At 42.3% G+C, this 22,714-nt stretch overlaps 1 protein-coding gene across 1 annotated transcript in view; it reads right to left on the bottom strand.

The window, feature by feature from the left end:
- The window catches only part of CPNE8 (copine 8), a 442,845-nt gene that overhangs the window by 29,985 nt on the left and 390,146 nt on the right, over nucleotides 1–22,714 (bottom strand). Inside the window, exons 15-16 of the mRNA XM_073619694.1 lie at nucleotides 11,730–11,911; nucleotides 8,940–9,067 (exon numbers count right to left, since the gene is read on the bottom strand). Of these exons, the coding sequence (XP_073475795.1) occupies nucleotides 8,940–9,067; nucleotides 11,730–11,911 (310 nt within the window). The remainder of the gene's footprint in view (nucleotides 1–8,939; nucleotides 9,068–11,729; nucleotides 11,912–22,714) is intronic.

Raw genomic sequence — 22,714 nt, 5'->3', positions numbered from 1 at the left:
TGTGCGTCTATTCAGACATGGAGCCACGGCTCGGCCCTGCCCCCCTCTCTCCTCATTGGCTCATTGACTTTGACAGCAGCGGGAGCCAATTGTGCCCACTGCTGTGTCTCAGCCAATCAGGAGGGAGAGTCCGGGACAGCCTCAGGTCTTGTGCAACATCGCTGGCAGAGATAAGTATTAGAGGGCTGAGGGGGGCTGCTGCACACAGAAGGTTTTTTGTCTTAATGCATAGAATGCATAAGATAAAAAAAAACTTCTGCCTTTAGAACCACTTTAATGCGAAGACCTTCTGTTCTAAGAAGAATTTACAGTGCTATGCAGGGATTCATTAGGAGGTCTGATTCCTTTAGATCCTTTTCATCATAACCAGTATGGTTATATTGTCCTGTTGTCTCAAAACACAAAGAAAAATGAACTAAATGTTGTTTTTAACCATGATTTTAGAAAACATCATGGTCTCACTTGATATAGCCTTGCTTCTACTAATTGCCCATTTTCTATGTTTTTTTTAACCATAGTTTTAAAGGCTTCAACACTTACATTAAAGTTAGCATGAAACAGCAGGGATAGGGAACACCTCAGACCAAGCAGCTGTAATCAGTGTGTGGCTGTAGGCATCACTGACCAAACAGAGCAAACAGCAAACTGAGACCGAGGATGACAGGGAGCCAGCCAGCTCAAAGTATGGATATTAGTGTGCATGACACATTCTCAGGGACTTTGCCCTATTTTTCAAAGTCATTTGCTAACTTCAATGTAAGACCCCTTTCACACTGGGGCCGCAGCTGTGTTCCCTGTAAAATGCCTCTCGTCTTAGCGGCACTTTACCGCTTTTCAAGCTGTGCTTTACCGCCATTTAAGGGGCGCTTTTGCTCCACTTTCGGCCGCTAGCGGGGCACTTTTAACCCCAAAAAAGGGGTTAAAAACTACCGTTTTGCTGCGCTTTCAAAATGCTTTTAAGGCACTGCCCGTTCATTCCAATGGGCAGGGGCGTTTTGGGAACAACGTATACAGCGCTCCCAACCCGCCCCAAAGATGCTGCTTGCAGGACTTTTTTTTTCCCGTCCTGCAAGCGCGCCTCCCCGTGTGAAAAGGCACACTGAAATGAATGAGAGGCCATTTTCAGGCGCTTAGCAGTGGCTATTTCTAGTGCTAAAGCATCTGGAAATCACCCCAGTGTGAAAGGGGTCTAAGTGTGCTGCTTATTTTTGTAAAGTGTTTTTTATTTGACCTCAGCACCCTGCTGTTCGTTTTCTTCTAAAAAAATATTCTCCCCTGCTATAAAAGTAATGTGAGCTAACACCAGAACAGAAAAAAATAGAACCTTATGACTTATGTCTACTTGTGCCTTCACATTACCTGTACAAAATTGCAATTACTGTATCCAGTCTACTGTTTAAAAGCCAAACCTCCAAAATGTGATATATATATATATGAGATATTTATTTAGGCAAAATTACGATTTTCACTTAAGAACAATCCTAATAGGGAATGTATAGTCATTATTAGACCATACAAAGGAAACTGTGCAGACAGAAATAAATGTACTTGACCCATTCTGATGAACAAATGTATTATATAGCTAGCTAATATATTTGTATTCACTGGTTGTGGGCTCAAATTTATTCAGTTCAGATCATTTAATTCAGGTTACTGGTATAAATCATTCTTTAGCTATACTATAAACCCAACCTTTATCCTTGCACTAATCTCCTACCTCTTCACAAACTAGCAACGTCAGTCTGGCCAGTTGCCAAAAAAAGCAGATTTCTCTGTCATAATTATAAAGATGTATTTGTGGAAAAAATCCATACTTATATCTCATCTTTAGGACTTACTGAATACTCAAAATAGGAAATAAGGGATTACTAAACTAACTCATTTATACATGAATAATATCAAGCTTTCATTGTAATGCCCTGTACACACGGTCGGACATTGATCGGACACCGCAACAACAAAATCCATGGATTCTTTCCAAAGGATGTTGGCTCAAACTTGTTTTGCATACACACGGTCGCACAAAGTTGGCGGAAAATCCGATCGTTCTGAACGCGGTGACGTAAAACACGTACGTCGGGACTATAAACGGGGCAGTAGCCAATAGCTTTCGTCTCTTAATTTATTCTGAGCATGCGTGGCACTTTGTCCGTCGGAATTGTCCAAAATTTTATAGCCTGCTCTCAAACTTTGTGTGTCGGAAATTCCGATGGAAAAAGTCCGATGGAGCACACACACGGTCGGAATTTCCGTCAACAAGCTCCGATCACACATATTCGCACATATTCCGTCGGAAAGTCCGACCGTGTGTACGGGGCATTACAGTTATAAGGAAGCTGCCATTTAGGACAATATTTTTTTAGATACACTATGGGGTTGATTTACTAAAGGCAATCCACTTTGCACTACAAATGCACTGCAAGTGCACTTGGAAGTACAGTCACTTTAGATCTGAGGGGTAGATCTGAAATTAGAGGAAGCTCTGCTGATTTTATCATCCAATCATGTACAAGTAAAATGCTGTTTTTTATTTTCCTTGCATGTTCCCCTCAGATGTACAGGGATTGCACTTTCAAGTGCACTTGTAGTGCAAAGTGGATTTGCCTTTAGTAAATTAACCCCTATATGCCAAATGTACAGGGGGAGCATTCAGACCCCCTTACATTTTTCACTCTTTGTTATATTGCAGCCATTTGCTAAAATCAGTTCATTATTTTCCTCATTAATGTACACACAGCACCCCATATTGACAGAAAAACACAGAATTGTTGACATTTTTGCAGATTTATTAAAAAAGAAAAACTGAAATATCACATGGTCCTGAGTATTCACACCCTTTGCTCAGTATTTAGTAGAAGCACCCTTTTGATCGAATACAGCCATGAGTCTTTTTGGAAAGATGCAACAAGTTTTTCACACCTGGATTTGGGGATCCTCTGCCATTCCTCCTTGCAGATCCTCTCCAGTTCTGTCAGGTTGAATGGTAAACCTTGGTGGGCAGCCATTTTTAGGTCTCTCCAGAGATGCTCAATTGGGTTTAAGTCAGGGCTCTGGCTGGGCCATTCAAGAACAGTCACGGAGTTGTTGTGAAGCCACTCCTTCGTTATTTTAGCTGTGTGCTTAGGGTCATTGTTGGAAGGTAAACCTTCTTATTTCTCACCATCTTGGAGTCCTTCAGGTGTTTTTTTAGCAAACTCCATAAGGGCTTTCATGCGTCTTGCACTGAGAAGAGGCTTCCGTCGTGCCACTCTGCCATAAAGCCCCGACTGGTGGAGGGCTGCAGTGATGGTCGACTTTCTACAACTTTCTCCCATCTCCCGACTGCATCTCTGGAGCTCAGCCACAGTGATCTTTGGGTTCTTCTTTACCTCTCTCACCAAGGCTCTTCTCCCCCGATAGCTCAGTTCTAGAAAGGGTTCTGGTCGTCCCAAACGTCTTCCATTTAAGGATTATGGAGGCCACTGTGCTCTTAGGAACCTTAAGTGCAGCAGAATTTTATTTGTTTTTGTAACCTTGGCCAGATCTGTGCCTTGCCACAATTCTGTCTCTGAGCTCTTCAGGCAGTTCCTTTGACCTCATGATTCTCATTTGCTCTGACATGCACTGTGAGCTGTAAGGTCTTATATAGACAGGTGTATGGCTTTCCTAATCAAGTCCAATCAGTATAATCAAACACAGCTGGACTCAAATGAAGGTGTAGAACCATCTCAAGGATGATCAGAACAAATGGACAACACCTGAGTTAAATATATGAGTGTCACAGCAAAGGGTCTGAATACTTAAGGGACCATGTGATATTTCAGTTTTTCTTTTTTAATAAATCTGCAAAAATGTCAACAATTCTGTGTTTTTCTGTCAATATGGGGTGCTGTGTGTACATTAATGAGGACAAAAATGAACTTAAATGATTTTAGCAAATGGCTGCAATATAACAAAGAGTGAAAAATTTAAGGGGGTCTGAATACTTTCCGTCCCCACTGTATGTGGACACCCTCCAAATTATTTAGTTCATGTATGTACAGTGAAGGGTACTGCTACAGCATACAAAAACATTTTAGACAATTGTGCGATTCCAAGCATGTGACAACAGTTCTTTTCACTTTCAGCAGAACTGTGACCCTTTAGCCATGTTTATAAAGACATAGTTTGATGAAGGAACTTGAGTGGTCTCAACCTACTAAGCACCTTTGTAAACAATTAGAACACTGATTTTTTGGCTAAATGGGCACAAATTCCCACAGCCACACTCCAAAATTTTCTGGAAATCTTTCCCAGAAGAGCGGAGTCTGTTACAGCTGCAAAGGAGGGTGGCGGAGGACAACTTTATACGAATGTCCATTATTTTGAAATGGGATATCTAGCTCATATAGTGTCTACAAACTTTAGGCCACATAATGTACCTTCAGATAGAACACTCAGCTTCCTCAGCTAGGTTTCTTTTGTTTACCAAGGCAAAATGTATAGACCTTCTCTTGCAGGAGCTGCAAAATGGAAAACCTCTATACATTCATTGCATGATAAACACCTGTCTGATATAGTGTCCTCTCATTTCTTAGTAGCATTATATAAATAAAACATGACCCAACTCTGTGTTATGTATCAGTCTTACCTAACCATATTAAAATGAAATCCCAACAGTCAACACCTCAAATATAATCCTTATTGCCACATTACATCTTTATATTGTGCTTGGAATCATATACTCTTCTATCTCTGTAAAGACCTGATATACAGAATTAGTTGGACTTTCAACTGGGCTTTATTGTGCCCATTCATGTCTCTGAAATAGAAATTAGATCTATTTTTTTTTACTATGAGCAAGGCAACAGGTTCACTTTAGTGCTGCCCTCATGAGCAGCACATATTTTTTCCTTACTTTTACTTTGCACTTGTTCCATTCAGTCTCTGGAACTAAGAAAAGGAAGTTCCTTTGTAAGCTCAGAGTCTAGTCAGAGCTTACCCAGGACATAGGATGGTCTCTTTGACCCATGTGACAGCAGTGAGACAATCACTAAGCATAAGGAGGGGGGGGGGGGTAATAAAGCAAAGCACAGATTTACTTTAAAAGTCATGTATACTTTATTCCACAACTAGTGCTGCCAAATCATGAAAAATGTTACATCTATCCTGACCTAAATTTTTTTTTTAGTTGACAACTGAAATGCACAAATATAATCTTTACACACATCACAGAATCCGTTTTCTGCTGTTATTTCAAGCACATATCACTATTCCTTTGTCGCTTTTATGATATGAAAACTGTGATGGATGTGTATTAAAAGAAAATCAGAGGAGTGTTTCCATAGCAAAAACAAAAACCTGGAATTCTGTTTTGCCTGGATAGTCATACTTGAAAATGCTACATTAATTGTTTGCTATGTTTATGATTAGAAACTATACATACTTGTTCACTTATGAATTTATAAAAATGCTTTGTACAGAATATACAAACATCTTTTCCTTATATAACTCCCTCTTTGCAACACTGTTCTGAAGTAGCATATTAGACTGTGTTTCTGTTAAGTATTTTAATTTTAAAAAAAATAGATGAAAAATGCATACAAATAAAAACCTATTAAGGCCCCTTTCACATGGGAGCCTCTGTGGAATGGAATCCGCTTGCTCAGTGGGGGATCGCTCTGTTGATCCCCGCTGAGAAGGCAGATGACAGGTCCTTCTCTGCTCACTGCTCAGAGTGGAGACAGACACAGTCCCACTCTGCTCTATGGGGAAATCAGGTGAAAACAGACCGACTGTCCGCTTTCATTTGATCATATTCAATCCGATCTGCCAGACAGATGGAAAATAGGACCACCATCCATCTGGATTTTGCAGACAGGATCAGATAGTGGTGGATGTCAGCGGACATGTCACCACTGACATCTGTTGCTCCATAGGGGAGACTGGAGGCTCCGATCAGGTCCACCTGAAAAACTGACAGGCGGACCTGATTGGACAGCCCTTGTGAAAGGGCCCTGTGGAATATATGAATTGACTTATGTATCAGTGGTTATTTTATTTCTGGTTATAAATAAAGTAAAAACATGTCAGCGTAGAGGCTAATGTTTTGAAAAAATGGAAAGTGAATATAACTGTATTGCCGTGTACACACGATCGAACATCTTGACAACAAATGTTCGATGGAAGCTTGTCGGAAATTGTGACCGCGTGTAGGCTCCATCGGACATTTTTTGTCGGAATTTGAGAGCTGATTCTCAAATTTTCCGACAACAAAATCCATTGTTGGAAATTCCAATCGTGTGTACACAATTCCGACGCACAAAATTCCACGCATGTTTGGAATCAAGCAGAAGAGCTGCACTGGCTAATGAACTTCATTTTTCTCGGCTTGTCGTACGTGCTGTATGTCACTGAATTCTTGACGTTCGGAATTTCCGACAACATTTGTGCGACCATGTGTATGCAAGACAAGCTTGAGCCAACATCCGTTGGAAATAAATCCCAGGATTTCGATATAAGAATGTCTGAAATCTGAATGTGTGTACGCGGCATGGCAGTATCCATGGGTAAAAGTACAACATTTATGTAGGAAATGTTTACACAGCCTTTTAATGCGTGTGAACCTTTATAAAAGCATGTGAAGCACCAATAAACAGTCAGTGCTATTAATTTGATCAAATCTATTTCAAAAACTGCTAGCACTCTGAATGATGGAAAAGAAGATATTTGTTTGCACTTTGTTGGATGTGTCCTTGGGGACCTAACAACCTTAAAGGGCTTTTTGGTTTAATAAAATGTAACCTTTTCCCATCATATAGATTCATGAAAAGATCTGCAGTAGGTTAAACCTATACAAGAGATCAAGAACTCCCAGTGAAAATTTCTACAAAATATAATTTATGTGCCGACCTATGGAACCATAGCAGAAAATATGGATATACAGTATCTGCTGGACTGGTCAGTTTGATCAAACCTCTAAAATAGCAATATACAATGGCTGAGCCCTTCCCCTGTTTACCTGTACTTCTGGGTGTGAAGAAGCATTTGACTCATTCTAATTATCCCATGTGACAGCGCTACTGCCTGACAATTGGCCCATCACTGTCATATAGACGGGTAGAGAGTCCTCAGCCTTTTGCAAGCTCGGACAAGTCATAGAAAAAGACCAAGTAGTCCATCGAGTCTGCCCATTTTTTAAAAATGTATTTTTGTGTTGACTTTTTTGTCTGAGTATCGATCTATGTTTGTCCCAAGCATGTTTGAAGCCATTTACTGTTGACTGTCTCACTACCTCTGCTGGAGGTTTATTCCAAGCATCAACTACCCTCTCAGTAAAATAATATTTTTTAAGATTAGTTTGAACTTTCCTCCAGTTAGTTTGAGGTCCTGTCCCAGTGTTCTTGATTTTGGCTTCATATTGAAAAAACTGCCCCTGCTAAACCTTATTCACCCCCTTGATGTATTTAAAAGTTTCAATCATGTCTCCCCTTTCCCTTCTTTCCTCCAGACTATGCATATTAAGTTCCTGAAGTCACTCTTTGTATATTTTATCCCCCAAACCTTTCACCATTTTTGTTACCAGTCTCTGGATTTGTGCTATTTTATCAATACCTCTCTGTAAGTGAGGTCTCCAGACCTGGACACAGTATTCTAAATGAGGTCCACTTGGAGCTTACACAAAGTGGCAGGATAGTTGAGAAAAGGTGAGAATATGCTGCTGAAGAAGTTAAAAGTGAAGTATGGCTTTTTTTTTAAAAAACAGTCATACTCACCTAATTGGCATCAGCACCAATCCCAGCTGCAGCTGTCCTCTGCTACCTCCAAGACCGAGAACCAAGAAATTGCTCAGTGCTTGGTCTTCAGCCACTGGCTTTCTGCTCTCCCCTCCAGTGCTCACAGGAGCACCGGGCTGTGGAGGGAGTGGGAACAGCTAGCTCAGTTTACCAGTGGCTTGCTGAGAGGCTGAGTCAGTTGCTGGTCTAGGCATCTGAGTAAATCCAGACTGTAAAGTCGGGATCTTGCCCGAGCCTGGACCGGCTAAGTGATGAACAAACTGCACTCCTGTGGAGAGAATATTGGAGAAGAAATATTGTCAAAATATCTTTGGTTATACTTCTCCTTTAAGTGACTCTGATGCTTCACCATGCTTGGGCAAAACACAGGAATATGAAGCAAATGTTGGCACTATTCACAATTTTACAAATGCTTATCCCTACAAGTCCTGACTTTGTGATCTATAGGAGAAGTATTGCCAAAATATCTTTGGCTATACTTCTCCTTTAAGTAACTCTGATGCTTCACCATGCTTGGGCAAAACACAGGGTTACGAAGCAAATGTTGGCACTATTCACAAGTTTACAAATGCTACAAGTCCTGACTTTGTAAAGCCTACAAACAACCTTTTTAACTTGAAAATGTATATATGTTTCCATATTCAATAAGAATGCTTAAATCTGCATTAATAATTAATATGCACGAACATGTTCTTTGCCTGGTTGGCTACTGGAGCCCATGTGTGTTTAAGTCTCGGGTTTGCTGACATTTAATAATATGTATTGTATATTTCAAAACCACAAGAAAAAGCAGTGCATGGCAAATAATGAAAAACCATGAAAAATAGATTGTGCACAGAAAATTCCACTCAGCTAAAAGATTCATGTTGCTGAAATAAAGGAATAGGTTTCTTAAAAAAAATACACAAAACATATGTCAATGTCTGATAACAGGACCTTTTGATTTTAATGGATACAAAAGCTAGTACTGTGCATTTATCAGAGAGGACGTCAGCTTACTCTTTTTGGAAACAGCCATATTCACCTTTGATGTGCTCCTATAAATTGCTTATTACGTTTTTTAATTGATTTTCCTACAAACCATTTTTTTTTATTCAATCGTCTTAGTATGTAAGGATACACAAACTGTGCTGCATTATTAATTATATACGCAATAATAACATTCTCATTAGGACATTTTTTTACCTTGCTACATGATTAATTACTGGGGCAAAGTTTGTTGGACCATATAGTTGTACACTTTTCAGACTTCTGTAATAGGCTTCCATAACACCCTCAATTCCCTGGCAGTATGGGTTTTGTGGATTTCCATTCTAGAACACAAAATTACAGAAGACATTTTTAAATAAAATCCAATGCATCTAATAAATAGATTTTACCTGAATGGCAACCCAGCACACCTTGATAGTGGATGTGCATTACAGCATTGGGTTGTGGAGTGTTGCCATGCTTTGCCAAAAATATTACATGCACAGTGATAATACAGTGGAAATCCGATGGAGGTGGGCCCAATCCCTCAACCACAGCAGCTGCTTGGGATCTGCTTATTAGAGTTCCTTTGGTTTCAGGGCCCCCAGTGTTCAATAGAAAAGGTAAATGAAAATGCAGACATGTGGAGGAGCCTTCTAGGAAACACAAATATCACTTTACTAAACTCACATTGACCACAAATATGTCAACTTTGATCTAAAGCCAAAACGTTGCTTTTTTTTGTTTTGGATGACGTATGGAAGATTTAACATCCTGATCCATTTTTTTACATCTATGTTTCACTGAGGACACTGCCATTTACTTCCGGTTCCATACAAAGAAAAGGGAACAAGAGGGCAGCTCTATGGTGTAAACAAAATCCTTTCTTAGACAGTTCACTGCACCAAATGGCCAATTTGAAGACTTCTCTGTTCCTGTTCTGGTGGCCGCTCAACATTTTGGATTTTCTTTGACTTTTAGCCCTGGTAAAATTGGTCAGTAAGACAAATTTACTTAATCTCCTAACTGACGAAACAGACAGCAATAAAAACATGACATGGGTTGTTAGCCCTTTCTTTCTCTAAACAAAACTAGTAACTAACTCTGCTTCCTTTAACCTCCCTAGCGCTATGATTAATTCAGATTTTTGATGCTGAAAGCGGTACAATTATTTTGCACAGAAATCTGCCATTTTATATTGTAGGCCTGTAATTCTTAGGAATAACTCACTTAAATCTGTCCAAACAAGAGTCTAGTAGACATCCCGGGTATGATAAAGTTTGAAAAGCAAAATCAAAAATTATAATATAATAAATAATTATAACAAATAATAATATAATAATAATAAAAATTATTCAATAATATAATCAAATCAAAAACACTGAAGTTTGCTCAGCTGCAGAATTGTCGCTGTCATTACTTTCCGTGTTTGATGACGGATTTCCCCACAAATCACTATCGCTCAATTCAGCAAGTGATTCTAATTTATTATCGCTGTTTTCTAGCTGGATTAAAAGCACTTTTGACGTAAACGGACACTTTTTGGTTGCTATGGACAATCTCCAGTTTCCTAGCAGAAAGAATAGTATTTATAATATAAAACTGCATGCAGGACACTGGACAAACCACTAGGGACAAAGGGGATGTGTAATTATTTGATACAGTACTGTAATCTGTAAGATTACAGTATACTGTATCTTTACTGTGTTTTTTACTTTTTGAATTTGGCGCCGAACTCTGTCCCCGTGCGTCGCAACGCTCGCAGGGAATGGAGCTCGGCACTGTGAATCGAGCGAGACACGGCGGCTCGCAGATCACAGCGGGGAGACATCGCAGGATCCAGGGGACAAGGTAAGTAACCTCTATATGGATCCTGTGATGCGATCCAGAGTCTGGCTCGGGGTTACCACTTTTGGTACTGAAAATCCACCCCGAGCCAGACTCGGGAATACCGCCAGGGAGGTTAAAGCCTAATCACAAAAATGCTTTGCTTCATGCACACAATTTTAATAGGAAGGGTTTGGAATTATTTTTGAACACATATATTAAGATTAACCACTTCAATACCGTCCCATAGCCGAAAGACGGTTACAGCTTGGCTCTGCTGTTCTGGGAAGGCGTCCATAGACATCCTCCCAGAACATGCCTCCCAGGCACCCCGTGGGGCATGCATCAGGCGCGCTCAGTGATCAGTGTGTCCTTTGGACACAGCTTTTCACAGATCGAGGTAAAGAGCCAATCACAGTGGTCCTTTACCATGTGATCAGCTGTGTCCACATGTGATTACAGCTGATCACATGTAAACAAACTTGCCAGCTATCGGTATTCCTTTCCTTAGTGCTGTCACAGCGTGAAGAAAGGAGAGCCGGTAACCAACAAGTGTGACAGGGGACATTTACTCATCAATGCGGCCTCACCAGCGCCCATCAGTGCGGCCTCACCAGCGCCCATCAGTGCAGCCTCATCGGTGCCTATCAGTCAAGCCTCATCAGCGCCCATCAGTGCAATCTCATCAGCGCCCATCAGTGCAATCTCATCAGCGCACATTAGTGAAGAAGAAAAAATACTTATTTGCAAAATTTTATAACAGAAACAAAAAAAAAAATGTTTTTTTCAACATTTTCGGCCTTTTTTGGTGATTAAATACTACCAAAAGAAAGCTCTATTTGTAGGAACAAAATAAAAATAATTAATATGGGCAGAGTTTTGCCTGGCTGCACAATTGTCATTCAAAGTGTGACAGTGCTGAAAGCTGAAAATTGGCCTAGGCAGGAAGGGGGTGAAAGTGCCCGGTATTGAAGTGGTTAAAATCATATTTAATCATCATAGATATTTCTAGTGCATCTGATTAGAAAAGCTTGGCTTACACAGTTTATATAACAACACATATATTATCCTGTTAATAGATGAACCTTTTTGGATGAACTTAAACTCTAGATTTTATTTGTCCATGAAGCATCTCACAGTTGAAAAAACAACAAAACGAATATGATTAAAATAACTTACTAAAGCAAACTCATGACATACTCTTCCATCAGGTGGCAACTTTGCTCCAAATCCTAGGGCAGGGAACATTTTATCACTGTCATAATCCTGAATAATTTCTCCAACTGCTTTTAGTGCCATGCCATATGCGTTCAGCTGATAAGGATTCATGTAATGCAGAGAGGTGGGCTGTGCAGGGTTCCCTGTGTGAAAACACAACTTCATTCATTTTTGCACTATTTAAATATAAGCTTTCTGTTGTCAAAGAGTTATTGTGTAAACCAAAATCCTGCGCTCAGTGCAAATTAAATTCAAAATGTGATCAAATAAATGCTAAAAAAACAAAGACAGCAGCGCTCAATACTATTAGAATACAACAATAACAACACAGGCTTCAGCTTGTATAAGACCAGCAAGCATTGACAAAACAATTGCAGAGCTTTCAGCAAGCTTTGTTGAAGCTTTTAAAGTACCATTCAACTCCAGTTTGTAAATGTTTAACCGGTGGCGGACTGACAACTCATGGGGCCTCAGGGCAATAGAAGATAACGGCGCCCCTTGTGTTCAACACTCAAGCCACACCCACACAAAGCCCCACCTACATATTGCTGCATAGAGGGGGCATTTAAATATCTACCGCAGCATAACCTACATGGAAGTTCCCAGCTTCTTTCTATAGAAGCCGCTGGGCACTTCCAGGTTTAAAGGTGGCTGCCATGTGGCAGCAATCTTTATGACGCATCCAGGGACCTTTTTCTGAAAACAGTAGGTCTGTGTGCAAGATCATAATTTGGGCCCTAATACCAGAGCGGCAAACATTAGGTGTGGTTTTTGCAGGCTGTAGGTAGCTCCTGCTGGTTACAAAGTATGGTAAAGATGCCAGATGACTGAGAGGTTAATTGACTTGTGCAGCCATTCACCTCCCACTCAGCTCATTTCTGACAGGGTTTCCAATCCCCCACAACTTTTTTTTTTGTTACTGACAAAATATGGAAAATCTACTGACAGAATGCACTTTTCACTGAGAACCTGAAATATGCCAGAAGCTCCTATTAGAAACTAAGAGAGTAAGAGGGAGTGGAAGGAGAGAAACAGAAGGGGGAGGAGAGAGAGAGAGGGGAGGAGAGGTAGGAAATGGAGGGAAAGAGAGAGATGGGAAAGTAGGAGACAGATTGACAAGGGGAGAGAAAGGGAGGTGAGGGAGAGAGAGGGGGGAGAGAAAGGCGAAGGAGGGGTTAGAGGGGGGTAAGAAAGAGAGGGGGCGGGGGTGAGGGGGAGGGAGGGGTGAGAGGGGGGGTAAGAAAGAGAGGGTGCGGGGGTGAGAGACAAGGAGGGTGTGTGTGAGAGAGAGGGGAGTGAGAGACAGAGGGGGGTGAGAGACAGAGGGGGGTCAGAATCAGAGGGGGGTAAGAGACAGAGTGGGGTAAGAGACAGAGAGGGGTAAGAGACAGAGGGGGGGTAAGAGAGAGAGGGGTATGAGACAGAGAGGGGGGTATGAGACAGAGAGGGGTAGGAGACAGAGAGGGGAATGAGAAACAGAGGGGGGTAAGAGACAGAGAGGGGTAAGAGACAGAGGGGGGTAAGAGAGAGAGGGGTAAAAGACAGAGAGGGGGGTATGAGACAGAGAGGGGTAGGAGACAGAGAGGGGGATGAGAAACAGAGGGGGGTAAGAGACAGAGAGGGGTAAGAGACAGAGAGGGGGTGACAGACAGAGAGGGGGTGAGAGACAGAGAGGGGGGTGAGAGACAGAGAGGGGGGTTAGCAAGAGTGGGGATGAGACAGAGAGGGGGTGAGAGAAAGAGGGTCATGTCACACAGTCAGGGAGTCCTCTCACCTATACTTGCAGGCAATTAGTTTGTACCAAAATTTTTATATTGTGACAATTTCTTTAAAGAGACAGTGGTTTGTTTGTATTGTTATTCCAGTGTGATATTTTAGTTAAAGAAACACCGCAAGACATTTTAGTTTAAAATACAAAATTATTGTGCATATATTTCAATTTCCCCATTTCTATTTGGTCTAAATTTAATGTTACTGCCAAATATTTTATCATTATTTAACAAATTCAGTCTGACTGAATAAGCAAACCTTAAAACCTTAATGAACATAATGGGAGTTCACACTAACTACTTACCACTGTTCTTAATGGTTCTGTAATATGGACATAACAACTGTGTGAAAAGCATATTTAATGCTGACTGCCAATTTTAGACATTATAAAGATAATGGCTTTTCTTTTCCTTAAGATTCTTTTCTGCTTGGTGGGTTTCTTTACTTTACAGCCAGTAGAGCAGAGAAGATTCACTGAAAGGTCTTGTTCAGCAGTATGATCGTTCATCTCCCAGAGAGGCTGTGGGCCAGCAACCCTGTTTTGGTGAAACACTAAAGCCCCGTACGCACAATCGGACTTTCCGACTGGAAATGTTGGTTGTGAGGTTGATGGCGGTAAGTGCGACCCTGTGTATGCTCCATCGGACAATTGTTGTCGGACTTTCCGCCAACAAATGTTGGCTAGCATGTTCTCAAATTTTCCGCCAACAAATGTGTGTTGTTGGACTTTCCGAGCGTGTGTACACAAGTCCGTCGGACAAAAGTCCAAAGTACAAACATGCATGCTCGGAAGCAGAAGCGGTCGAGCGGTCGGTCTTGTAAACTAGCGTTTGTAATGGAGAATTAACATTTGTGACGTGGCAAATTATGAAATCTCCAAATGCAGCACACAATTCTCTTCTTCTTTATTGGGATAATAATGAAGCTGCTTTGCTGGTGATACTGATGGAGTTATTGCAAACAAATTTTCAAAAGCTTTTTTTTTCTACTGATATCAAGAATAATATCATTATGTTTTTTTAAATTTTATTTGGGCAAGTTACCACAACACCATTATCCTGTAGTTTTTAAGATCAAAGATACAACTATGTTGGTGTCCCTTGTCAATTTTACATTGTATTTTTTTAAATGTAACTGCCTTCTCCCAAACTGTCATTTGAAGTAAAACACATAGCCAAGTATTATTCTCCACAATTTTTTTATTGTGCATTAAAAAAAGAAAACAAATAAAATTAGACATGTTATCTGCCAATAGAACTTAACCAAAATGTGCATTTTATGCATCCAAAAAATATAGAAAATATACCAAATCAAATCATTATTCAACCAAAAAAATTATGTCAAAGCAATAACTCCAAGGCCAATAGTAAATAACACGTTATCTTCTCCGATTCCGCAACATGTCTGGTTGACGAACGGCTGTTCAGAAACTGAAAAGCACTAAATGAAAAACGCGAAAAGAAAAGTGCAAAAAGAAAAGTGCGAATCAACACTCACCAAACTTCTACTAACACGAAATTAGCAGAAGGAGCTCAAAGGGTGGCGCTAAAGAGCTGATAAACCATGTAGTACGTCTAGTACGTTACTACGTTCGTAATTGTTGGCCAACATTTGTGTGACCCTGTGTATGCTAGACAAGTTTTAGCTAACACCCTTCGGACAAAATTCCACAGTTTTGTAGTCGGAAAGTCCGATCATGTGTGTGAGGCATAAGACTTCCTACAGCCAATACACATTCTAGATCTGGTCCCAAATCTGTACAAAAAGTCAGGAATACCAAGACACTGTTCTTCATTGGCATAATAAATGTTTAGTACATAAAGTCTACTTTGAAATCCCAAGCTATGTCACTAAAAATTACAAATATAACATGCATTTCTATATCGTGTCCATGGTCCAGTCAGTGTATTCTATTATTTCTCGAATTTTTCAAAATATACTGTAAGTAGGGTTGAGCCGAACACCCCCCGTCGGTTCGCAGCAGAACATGCGAACAGGCAAAAAAATTGTTCGAACACCTATAAAAGCCTATGGGACACGAACACGAAAAATCAAAAGTTCTCATTTTAAAGGCTTATATGCAAGTTATTGCCATAAAAAGTGTTTGGGGACACGGGTCCTGCCCCAGGGGACATGTATCAATGCAAAAAAAAGTGATTTTAATAATGCTTAAAGTGAAACAATAAAAATGAAATATTCCTTTAAATATTGCGAGTGGGGGTGTCCTTAGTATGCCTGCAAAGTAGCGCATCTTTCCCATGTTTATAACAGTGCCACAGCTAAATGACATTTCTAAAAGGAAAAATGTCATTTAAAACTGCTTGCGGCTGTAATGTATTGTCGGATCCCAGCAATATAGATAAAAATACCAAAAATACCCCAAAAAAATCCATACCAGGCCCTTCAGGTCTGTTATGGATATTAAGGGGAACCCCGCACCCACTTTTTTAAAAAAATGGCCTGGGGGTCCCCCAGGCACTATATACTCTGAACAGCTGTATATATATTATACGGCCTGCCCTATATACTCTGCAGAAAATTGGGCCTTAGGTGTTGGTGGTACCAGAAACTGTAAGCCCTCACAGTTACTCTTGTTGGGCGCAGGAACAGGCCCTGCTGTGAAATATGTGAAATATTATATCAAGAATTGTAATTACATGCCCCTGTTAAACAGGGGCAGAAAAACTGAGCCTTGGGCGGTGATGGTGCCACAACACTGTAACCCCTCACAGATACTCTTGCTGGGCGCAAGAATGGGCCCTGCTGTGAAATATTATATCAAAAATTGTAATTACATGTCCCTGTTAAACAGGGGCAGAAAAATTGGGCCTTTGGTGGTGGTGGTGCCACTGTAAACCCTCACAGATACTCTTGTTGGGCGCAGGAACGGGCCCTGCTGTGAAATATTAGAGCAATAATTGTAATTACATGCCCCTGTTAAACAGGGGCAGAACAATTGGGCCTTGGGTGGTGGTGGTGGTGCCCTAAACCAAAAATATTGTTGGAAGCTAGCATCAAGATTGAGGAGGAATAGGACAGTCAGCACAGGCAGTCTTCAAGAGATCCCACATCCACAGCAGTTACATCAGCATCAGATGCTTGATAGCTGCTGATCCAAGACTGATTCATTTTTATGAATGTGAGCCTATCAATGGAGTCTGTGGAAAGGTGCACTCTTTGATTCGTTACAAACCCTCCAGCAGCACTGAATGTGCTCTTGCCCCTAGATATTCCTGCAGACGCTGGTGATGGTTGCTTGAACCGATCAGACCTTGGTGCTGAGGATTGAAAAATTGTTTAAAGGCATTGGTCAGCTGGCCACCTTCTCCACCGCTCTTCATCGACTGAACGAAGCCTCAGCAACACGTCCAGCACCAGGAAATTGTAACCTCCCAGTGTTTGGAAATGCTTTGCACAAACCTTTCTTCAAGGCCTCCTGAAGATGTTTCATCCTCTGCTCACTCTGTGAAGGTAGGATGAGTTCTGCAACCTTACCCTTGTAACTTGGATCAAGAAGGGTTGCCAGCCAGTAATGATCCCTCTCCTTGATACCACAAATCCGAGGGTCCTTTCGCAGGCTTTGCAGAATCAGGGAGGCCATGCAGCGTAAGTTTGCAGGGGCATTCAAGTTCTCTGGGTCACTAAGGATCACATGATCCGTAACTACCTCCTCCCAGCCACGTACAACTCCTTGGGTTTCTGGGGACTGAAAACCATCCCTTGAAGACTGCTGCTGAGTATTATCCTCTACATTCATGCTGACACAATCCTCCTCTTCTTCCTGTGTGTTTGGCGGGCCCGCAGGAATGGCCTTGTGGCACTGGCATTGTATAACCGGCGGAAATTACCTCAGACTTTTCTGTCCTGCCTCAGGAGATCCTGTAAGCCTGGGTACCTGCTCAAGAACCGCTGCACCACCAAATACAGGACATGTGCCAAACATGGAACATGGGTCAAGTGTCCCTGTCGGAGGGCGGAGAGAAGGAGCACTGCTGGTTCAGAGGACAAATCTGCAGAAGAGGCCATAGAGGAAGAAGAAGAGGAGGGGTAGAGGAGAGAGCTGTGGCAGAATCACCACTAGAATTTTGGAGGCGTGGTGGCAGAACAAGCTCCAACAACACTGAACCCTGTCCTGCATCCTTTCCAGCTGCCAGCAGAGTTACCCAGTGTGCCGTAAAGGAAAGGTAACGTCCCTGCCCATGCCTGCTGGACCATAAGTAGAATGAACCTTACTGCTGACCGCCCTGTCCAATGAGGCCAAAACATTGCCTTCCAAATGCTGGTAGGCCTTCCGTGAAAAGAAACGACAATTTGGAACCTGCCACTGAGGTACAGCACATTCCACAAATTCACGATAAAGGGGGCAGAGTTTACCAGCTGAAAAGGCAGCAGTTACAGTGCTAGCAATTTGGCCAAGCTAGCATTTAGACGCTAGGTATGTGGATAGCTGGGACCGAATTTCTTTTTATGGTTCAGCAATTGAGGTAGGGAAATTTGCCTGCTAAAATCAGATGGTGGTGTACTGCTAGCAGTTTGGCTGCAAGTAGTTGGGACACTATACCTTCATTCCTCTCAGTGCAGGTTTTTGAGAGGACTGGAGGTATAGTAGGGTTGGAGATCCCAGATGATGAGCAAGGAGAAGTCCTACTTTTTCTTTGATGTGGGTCTTTCAAGTGCTGTTGCCAATGGACTGCATGGCAGGTCGTCATTTGTCTGGTCATGCATGTGGTACCCAAGTGGCTGCTGTTCTGGCCACGCTTGATCCGCTTCAGACATAGGTTGCAAACAGCAATGGTGCGATCTGCTGCACACGTGCCGAAAAAGGCCCACACCAATGAACTTTTAAAAGTCAGCGGGGAGTCAGCAGTGTCCTGTACCTGCTGAGCTCTGCGGTGTGATGCAATAGGGTGGCTGCCCTTAAGCTGCCCCCTAGAGGACACCCTGCCTCATTGGAGTTGTGCCTCCTCCTCTCTTCTCTCAGACACCCAAGTACAGTCAGTGACCCCATAATCCCCTCCCTTCTCGTCACCGGAGCAAAGTTGGCAGTATGCTGCAGCTGGGGGAACATGACTGCCAGTTTCTTGTCCTTCTTGGGCACCCCCTATCTCTAGGCTCACGTTACTTCCTTCTTCAACCTGGGAACCAACATCGGAGCCTTCAAATTGCTGCGCATTCTCCAGCAGCATGTACCCGACACTGTGGTCAAATAATTCTGCATGCTGGTGGGGCTACGGAAGGAGTGACTGTGGACAAGGAGCCAGTGTAATAGGCCACATTGGCAGCTGCTTAGGCAAACTACTCTGAGCCTGGGTGACAGAGGATGAGGAGGATGAGGACAACTTTGTTATCCACTCCACCAACTCTTCCGCATATTCTGGCTCAAAAACAGGACCAGCAGCAGAAAAAAAGGACAAGCGTGCCCCTGGGCCACCTGCAGAGGATGCACCATGTCCATGACCACCACTGTTGACTTTAGACACAGAGGCTGCTTGCCCTCTTTTAGTGGCCTGTGAGCATCTGCCTCTCCTTGGTGGAGTTCCAGACATGATGTATTTTTTGTTTTGCAACACCACACTACATTCCATTATATACCGTGTACACCACCTGAAGTGTATTAGAAACTGTACACACTGTATTAGATACTGTGTACACTGCCTGCACTGTATTAGCAACTGTACAATGGCTGCACTGTATTGTGTACACCACCAGAAGTGTAGCAGAAACTGTACACACTGTATTAGATACCGTGTACACCGCCTGCACTTTATTAGAAACTGTACTACAGCTGCACTGTATTTTGTACTTTGTACAACACCAGAAGCGTAGTAGAAACTGTACACACTGTATTAGATACTGTGTATACCACCAGAAAATTAGTAGAAACTGTACTACGGCTGCACTGTATTATGTACTGTGTACATCACCAGAAGTGTAATAGAAACTGTACACAATGTATTAGATATTGTGTATACCTCCTGCACTGTATTAGCAAATGTACAACGGCTGCACTGTACTGTATACTGTGTACACCACCAGAAGTTTAGTAGAAACTGTACACACTGTATTAGATACTGTGTACACCACCTGCACTGCATTAGAAACTGTACTATGGCTGCACTGTATTGTGTACTATGTACACCACCAGAAGTGTCGTAGAAACTACACACTGTATTAGATACTGTGTACACCACCAGAAAAGTAGTAGAAACTGTACTAAAGCTGCACTGTATTGTGTACTGTATACACCTCCAGAAGTTTAGTAGAAACTGTACACACTGTATTAGATACTGTGTACACCACCTGCACTGTATTAGCTACTGTACAATGGCTGCACTGTATTGCATATTGTGTACACCACCAGAAGTGTAGTAGAAACTGTACACATTGTATTAGATACTGTGTACACCGCCTGCACTGCATTAGAAACTGTACTATGGCTGCACTGTATTGTGTACACCACCAGAAGTGTAGTAGAAACTGTACACACTGTATTAGATACTGTGTAGGCTGCCTGCACTGTATTAGAAACTGTACTACAGCTGCACTGTATTGTATAATGTGTACACCACCAGAAGTGTAGTAGAAACTAGACACTGTATTAGATACTATGTACACCACCAGAAATGTAGTAGAAGCTGTACTACAGCTGCACTGTATTGTGTACTGTGTACAACACCAGAAGTGTAGTAGAAACTGTACACACTATATTAGGTACTGTGTACACCGCCTGCACTGTATTAGAAACTGTACAATGGCTGCACTGTATTGTATACTGTGTACACCACCAGAAGTGTAGTAGAAACTGTACACACTGTATTAGATACTGTGTATACCACCTGCGCTGTATTAGAAACTGTATTACGGCTGCACTGTAATGTGTACTGTGTACACCACCAGAAGTGTTGTAGAAACTGTACACATTGTATTAGATACTGTGTACACCACAAGAAAAGTAGTAGAAACTGTACTACGGCTGCACTGTGTTGTGTACACGACCAGAAGTGTAGTCGAAACTGTACACACTGTATTAGATACTGTGTACACCACCTAAAGTGTATTAGAAACATAACACCACAGAATGCACTGTAGATATAGGCTACACTGGATGCAGAGTATGTATGTATATATATATATATCTATCTATCTATCTATCTATCTATCTATCTATCTATCTCTCTACATAGATATATATATATATATATATATATATATATATCTATGTAGATAGATATCTATCTAGCTACACACATATATATATATATATATATATATATACACACACACACACATACATACATACATACATATACACACACACGAGACTGTGTATATATATATATATATATATATATACATATACAGGGCTTTTTTCTCAAACCCCTCCCCCACACACATCCTCCAAATCACATCAAATAGTGGGTGTGGTCATATTTCACGAACAGGAGGGTCTTAAAGGGGCATTAAATATCAGGATTGCATTACATACAGAGGGCAGAGTTCATGGGGGTTACACACAGAGTGCAGAACTGTCACTTGTAAACACAGAAACTGGAGTTCTGTGTTTACAAGTGATTGTGGTGAGCAGGCACCAAAGGGTCTGAGCCAGAGGTGGTGGAACTGAGTTCCACCAAGTTCCCCCTGGAAAAAAGTTATATATATATATATATATATATATATATATATATATATATATATATATATTAACCAGTTACCAACCGGCCCATAGCCGAATGACGGCTGCAGGGCGGTTGGATAACTCTGGGTGGACGTACTATGACGTCCTCCCAGAATTCCCCTCTCGCGCGCCCCCTGGGGCGCGCACCCGAACACATCTGTGACCGCCGGGTCCAGGGGACCCGGCGCATCACGGATCCCGGTAAATGGCCGCTGATCGCGGCCGTTTACCATGTGATCGCGCCGTCAAATGACGGCGCGATCACATGTAAACAGACCGGCGTCATCTGATAACGCCGGTTCCTCTCCTCCCCTCCTGTGTACCGATCGGTACACAGTGAGCGGGGAGGGGGATGGATGGATGTCTGCAGCGCTGTGGGCTGTATGTGTAGTGCCCACAGCGCTGCACAGAGACATCCATCCATCCATGCTCAGCCATCCCTCACTACTAATGCTGTGCAATACTCTGCAATACCCCCACAATACTCTGCAATGCTGTGCAATACTCTGCAATACCCCCACAATACTCTGCAATGCTGTTCAATACTCTGCAATACCCCCACAATACTCTGCAATGCTGTTCAATACTCTGCAATACCCCCACAATACTCTGCAATGCTGTGCAATACTCTGCAATACCCCCACAATACTCTGCAATACCCCCACAATACTCTGCAATGCTGTTCAATACTCTGCAATACCCCCACAATACTCTGCAATGCTGTTCAATACTCTGCAATACCCCCACAATACTCTGCAATGCTGTGCAATACTCTGCAATGCCCCCACAATACTCTGCAATGCTGTTCAATACTCTGCAATACCCCCACAATACTCTGCAATGCTGTTCAATACTCTGCAATACCCCCACAATACTCTGCAATGCTGTGCAATACTCTGCAATGCCCCCACAATACTCTGCAATGCTGTGCATTACTCTGCAATGCCCCCACAATACTCTGCAATGCTGTGCAATACTCTGCAATGCCCCCACAATACTCTGCAATGCCCCCGCCATACTCTGCCATGCCCCCGCCATACTCTGCCATGCCCCCGCCATACTCTGCCATGCCCCCGCCATACCCCGCCATACTCCGCCATACCCCGCCATACCCCGCCATACTCCGCAATACCCCGCCATACTCCGCAATACCCCGCCATACTCCGCAATACCCCGCCATACTCCGCCATACCCCGCCATACTCCGCAATACCCCGCCATGCTGAGCCATGCTCAGCTGTACTCGCCCTCTGTATGTGGCCAGGCTGTGGAAGTCTCACACATGGGGTATCGCCGTACTCAGGAGGAGCAGGAGAATCTATTTTGGGGTGTCATTTTTGGTATGTACATGTTATGTGGTAGAAATATTGTATAAATGGACAACTTTGTGTTAAAAAAAAAAAAAAAAGCGTTTTAACCACTTCCCGCCCGCCGGCCGTCGTACAACGTCCTTGACTTTGTGCGGAGATATCTGAATGATGGTTGCAGCTACAGGCATCATT

This window comes from Aquarana catesbeiana, linkage group LG03 (genome assembly GCF_042186555.1).
Source record: "Aquarana catesbeiana isolate 2022-GZ linkage group LG03, ASM4218655v1, whole genome shotgun sequence".
Classification (NCBI taxonomy): domain Eukaryota; kingdom Metazoa; phylum Chordata; class Amphibia; order Anura; family Ranidae; genus Aquarana; species Aquarana catesbeiana.
This window is presented reverse-complemented; position numbering and strand designations above follow the sequence as displayed.